Source organism: Ranitomeya imitator, chromosome 6 (assembly GCF_032444005.1).
Source record: "Ranitomeya imitator isolate aRanImi1 chromosome 6, aRanImi1.pri, whole genome shotgun sequence".
Lineage (NCBI taxonomy): Eukaryota > Metazoa > Chordata > Amphibia > Anura > Dendrobatidae > Ranitomeya > Ranitomeya imitator.
Window position 1 is genome coordinate 523,791,448 of NC_091287.1, and position 6,000 is coordinate 523,797,447.

Sequence of the window (6,000 nt, forward strand, 5' to 3'; positions counted from 1 at the left end):
CTCTCCTCGTCCCCTTACTATCGGGGTATCGCAAGGCTCAGTCCTAGGTCCCCTCATCTTCTCTTTTTACACGGCCCCTATTGGACAAACAATCAGCAGATTTGGGTTCCAGTATCATCTCTATGCTGATGACACCCAATTATACACTTCTTCCCCCGACATCACCCCTACCCTAACTCAAAATACCAAGGATTGTCTGCCTCTAACATCATGTCCTCCTTCTACCTGAAACTTAATCTCTCCAAAACGGAACTTCTTGTGTTTCTCCCTTCTACTAACCTCACTCTACCCAACATCGAAATTACCCTGGAGGGTTCAACCGTAACTCCCAAGCAGCATGCCCGCTGTCTTGGGGTCTTATTCGACACCGAACTTTCCTTTACTCCCTATATACGATCACTCACTCGCTCTTGTCACCTGCATCTTAAAAACATCTCCAGAATCCAACCTTTTCTCACCGTTGAAACCGCTAAGACTCTTACTATTGCTCTCATTCATTCTCGTCTGGACTACTGCAACTCTCTTCTGATCGGTCTCCCTCTTACCAAACTTTCTCCTCTCCAATCCATCTTGAATGCTGCAGCCAGAGTCATATTTCTGTCCAGCCGCTTCACCGATGCCTCCATCTTGTGCCAGTCATTACACTGGCTACCCATTTGCTACAGGGTCCAGTATAAACTCATCTCTCTCACCCACAAAGCTCTCCACAGTTCTGCACCGCCTTATATCTCCTCTCTCATCTCTGTCTATCACCCTACACGTGCCCTCCATTCTACAAATGACCTAAGACTAACATCCCCCGTAATCCAAACCTCGCACCTCCATCTCCAAGACTTCTCTCGTGCTGCGCCAGCTCTCTGGAATGCACTTCCCCAGACGATCAGACTGATACCTAGCCCAAACCTATTCAAGCGCGCTTTGAAAACCCATCTCTTCAAACAAGCTTACCACATCAACTACTCAGTAAATTAACTTTGCCCTGTTCCCTCCTTCCAAATATTAATGTGAATCTGCACCCTACTATTCATCTGTCTCCACACCCTCCATACACATGATAACTGGACTTGATACTTGACTATTGCACTTAAACACACGGGCTGATGACCGGATCATGCAGCTTTGTATGAAAATCCCTATTTATTATAATTGCCAGATCTGAAATAACAAGCACTTTTCACCTATTGTGTCCCCCCATTTCCTTGTAGATTGTAAGCTTGCAAGCAGGGACCTCACCCCTAATGTCACTGTTTAAATTGTCTTAACTTGTACCGAATTAATTGTTTGTACATGTCCCCGCTTAATTGTAAAGTGCTGCGGAATATGTTGGCGCTATATAAATAAAAATTATTATTATTATATCTTACACTGTGTTTTTTATTTTTTCCAATTTAGTCAGGGCTAGTAACCAACATTTTTTTATGTATTTCCTGATTATTTATGTATTTTTTATTTTACACATTGAACCCCCTTAACTGATTTCCCTCATAACTAAGGTTGGTGTATTAACCCTAGTTACAGAATTAGTGCAATAGTCTCCTAGGACCCAGTGTACACTGTGCTTGTTTTATGCCTTCCCTTTTCGGGGAGTCTGGCTGTGTCTGACAGCTGTATCTCCACCCCTATAGCTGCACGATTGCATGCAGCTGCTCTATTATGCAGTGATGTTTTAGTCCAAATAATGTAATATCCTGTGCAACTCAAACACATTTTCAGCTTCAGAATGTAATATGATGTATGATTTTTCTATTCACGGACATATAACTGGGGTGTTTAAACTGGCTTTACGGCCAAATATTTGTCATGTGACATTTAAATATTTCTGACAGAGAAATTTTCATTTTTGGTCCCGCAGAACTCAGAGGATGAATCCAAGTGGGTGGAGGAGCTCTTAAAGATGCACACCGCTCGTGTCCGAGACATCGAGCAGCTCACCGGACTAGATTTTTATCGGAAGACCAGCCGTAGCTACACGGAGATCCTGTCCCTGAAAACGCACATGCATACGTTTGAGAGCGACATCTAATGCGCCCAGCTTTCAGATGTCAGCTACTCTTCCAAGTGGTGTATATTTTTATATTGGTTTTATTTTATTTTTTTTGTATTTATTAATTTTTAAACCAGGACACTTAACTATATTAGTATTTTAATCCTTCGTGTCATGCACATGTCATTCGTCCCGTAATGTCGTTCTGTAGATGTCTGTGTTTGAAAGTCTTACGGCTGCAGCTATAGGCTCATAGACTAAGCTTGTTAATAGTGCTGCAGAATTTCTTCTTGCACTGGGAATTTTTACTTTTCTAGTGCAGCGCCGATATATATTTGTAGACCTTTTTATTTTATTTTTTCCGAATATGTAAAGTGACTTATATTAACTTGAAATTGTGACCAAACATATTTATGTTGTATGGATTAATGGAACCTCATATAATAAACCACACAAATTCATTTTTAGGCCTATGTGTCCCCTTTGCATATTTTACGTCATGGGAGCTGGGTAGTGATAAACGAATTCTATAAAGGCACATACGGCTGTGAAAGAGTACATCGACAAAACTCTACGGGAGTTCAGAAGGAGGGTGGGAGAGCACGTTGGGGACATCTCCAATTGTTGTGATACCTCTTTGCCAAGGCATGACAACATTGTGCATGGGGGATACCTCAAATTTGAGATTCATGGGAATTGATCTAGTAAGGCCACCCAAGAGAGGGGTCCATTTTGATAAACTATTTCCACAGAAGGAGTTCAAGTGGATCTTCTGCCTACAGACTTGTACTCCGGTATCACTACAGAGTGCACATGGATTTTCAGGATAGTAAATCAATGTCAACCAAACCAATAAATTCTGGTAAGATTGGGCGAATATCTAATATTTTTTGGGGGCCCCTAACCTTTTCTCCTTGACTGATGCCACCTGTCTGGGGTCAAATTGGAAAAAATATCAGGCAGTTTTAACATGCCCATTTTCTTTTATTCTCTAATGTGGTAAGCAGCCTCCAAAAGTAAGTGCAGGAGTTTGTTCACCACTTTCCATTGAGAACTCGGCTGAGCCCAGCGTGCTTCAGTCATAATAGCTGTTGATTAACTGACTAATATGTATAGCTGTGTAAATAGATGGAATATTTACCCAGCCATACACATTAATGGCTGGGTTATAAGGACACTTTTTAAGGTGGTATATTTAATGCACAACTGTATCAATAACGGTAATCCTGAAGACTAGAGATGAGTGAACTTGTTCGGAAAACGTCCGTGTTCCCGAGCAATTTTCTTCAACGTCTGTAAAATTCGATCTCAGATTGGTAAATTATCACTTTTCTACTAATGCTTTTGTTTTGACTTTGTCTAAGATAGTGGTGCGGTATGATGAGCTGATGGACGTGTTTGAGGGGAGGGTATGTGTATAGGTCAGAAGAGCAGTGGAGTGTTTTGTTTTTTTAAAATAACTTAATATGTGTACATTCCGCCAGCCAATCAGGGACACAGAAACCATCCGCAATGTCATGACACAAGGGCTTCTGTGATTGGCTGCTGAAGTCACATGTTTCTTTCAATATAAAAAGTGGACATGTTATTTGCAGGCACTTTTTTCTCAGTGTAACAACGCAGAGAGGTTGCTCCTCCTGCTGCAAGTGAACTTGTCAGTTGGATAGGATTCTGTCCTGTGTGAAATCAATCTTCCAGTATCTAACTAGTTTGTGTTAATGGTGTTGTGCAGGCAGGAGTCCACATTTCCTACTCAAAATCGTTTGGGCTAAAACTGTTGGTCATGAATCAATAGGCCCCATTTTGCTAATCAAGGGGCCTAATCAATAGGCCTAATATTGGGGTTCAGCCAGGAGGCCCCATTTGCCAATTCAAATTGTTTTGGCTAAAACTGTGTTGCAGTCAAGAATTAGGAGATCCCATTTGCTAATCAAAATCATTAAGGCTAATAGTGTTGTGCAGGCCAGAGTCTACATTTTCTACTCAAAATTATTTGGGCTAATTCTGTATTGCAGTCACAACTCAGGAGGCTCCATTTGCTAATCAAAATCGTTAAAGCCAATAGTTTTTTTTCAGGCACACTATCTAAGAAAATAATTACTGAATGTTCATTTCGTGACAGGTGACTAACGGGTCTGGGCCTAAGGTGGTGAAACAGCTTGTTAAGAGGATAAGGATACACACAAAATGAGTGGGAAGAAACAAGGTTGTGGTGGAAGGGGGAATGGGCTTGGTGTTTGACGTGTACGTGGGTTAGTTGTTAATGTTATTGAAAGCTGTAGTGAACAAACACTGTTTCGTCCTATCCAAAGACAACGGACATCTGTTACTGAACAGGCTACTCTACTCCCTTTCTTTGGCAGCCCCACCGGCGTACTTGTAGATGAGGGTTAGAAAGAGCGTGTGCTTCAGTAGATGGCTAGCGCTACATCAAGTAGCCTCTCCTCCCTTTCCTCCACCTTAACATCACACATAGTACAATCCTCAGGGGTGGCACACCAATCACCCTCTTTTCCCTCGGCGTCACAAATTTCCAACCTCCCAACTGACTGTGGGGAATTACAAATGGGCAAGTCTGTAGAGCTGTTCATGCATTCTATTCCATGGGCATCATAGGTCTGCTCCAAAGCAGAAAACATCTGCACAGACGCCTATATTTTTTTCATGTTGGATCATGGACCGGACAAAGTAGGGTTAGAGCATAATCCAGACCCTCGTTACCAGATGTTAGTCCCCCGGGGGGCAGGTGATACTGATGAGACGCAGAAGCCAGAGGCGCACACAAATTGTACTGTGGTGTCAGGGCAGGAAGAGGAGGAGGGTGACTATCAGGACTAGAAGTGGGGCATGCAACTGAGTATCTCAGCAGAGGAGATGGAGGATGAAGACAAGAAAGTTGCTTTGCGGCTTGCCGCACGGACACGGAGTGATGCAACCAGAACAAGCACTGCATCCTCCACACCAGTCATGATTCTGCAGTTCACAGGGGAGGCAAGGGTTGCCTAGCCTGGCCCTTTTTTGAGACTGCAAAACCCAACTCACGTTATCTGCCAACTTTTCAAAAAATGACTCAATATAGGCAAAACTTGCAATGATGTGACTACTATATGCATTAACCGGCAAATGTGCGATCAGCATGCCTTAGTCTGAGAATGAGAATGCACTAAAATACAGTTTAGCGAGGCCTCTCCAACCACAGGCCATCCCATCAACCACTTTTACTGCTTCTTCCTCCTCCGTCGCCGTGCCAAGTGTTCTCACACAGGTCTCTGTCCGCAGAACCTCCACTTGTTTACCCCCTACAGTTGGGGTGAGCGAGAGTTGATCAGCATGCCTGCATATTGCGTTCGGCGGGCACGTCAAATCGACGCACAGGGAGGCATCCGCATACAACACATGTCCCTGCGTACACAATGTTAAATATAGGTACGTAAGACACATGCGGATCTTAAGGAAAGAAGTACGCAGGCCTACGCTGCACACAGAAATGCTAGTGTGAAATCGGCCTAACCCACCTTGTCTTAATTGAAACTTCAATTCCAAGCTGTAAATGCTGGCCCAGACCCTGATACCTCATGCATGGTCCATGGCTGATTGCTTCTGCTGTGGGTAAATTGATCAGTCCCCTACCTGTGTTAATACTTACATTTTTCTAACATTAGTGGTAGAGATGGGCAAACCCGAACAGTAAAGTTCAGCATCCATACCGAACCCCTACAGTTCGGGCACGGACACCGAACTCTGACTTCATCAGGAAGTCCATGTTAGTGTTCGGGTTCGGCTGCCCGAACACCGGGTGTTTGTCACGCTGTCATGTGCATCACAGCGTGGCAAACACCGCTTCTGATCGGCGGTGAAATCATCCGGACGGTCAGAGAGCCGCGGTTCCCACTCTGTGAAAAGACAGCTTGAGCACTCGGTTGCGATCGGAGGTATAAAGATTACCACTGGTCACTGGTGTCAGTGGATGGGACTACTGCTGCTCCCATCATCTGACACCTTCTGCCACTAATAAC

At 43.7% G+C, this 6,000-nt stretch overlaps 1 protein-coding gene across 10 annotated transcripts in view; it reads left to right on the forward strand.

Annotated features, from left to right (window-relative positions):
* The window catches only part of ENPP2 (ectonucleotide pyrophosphatase/phosphodiesterase 2), a 222,248-nt gene extending 219,797 nt beyond the window's left edge, over nt 1-2,451 (forward strand). For all 10 annotated transcript variants that reach the window (XM_069731821.1, XM_069731824.1, XM_069731817.1 and 7 more), the window contains one exon: nt 1,853-2,451. In XM_069731821.1, coding sequence (XP_069587922.1) covers nt 1,853-2,023 — 171 coding nt within the window. In that variant the 3' untranslated portion in view covers nt 2,024-2,451. The remainder of the gene's footprint in view (nt 1-1,852) is intronic.
* Nucleotides 2,452-6,000: the final 3,549 nt, after the last annotated feature.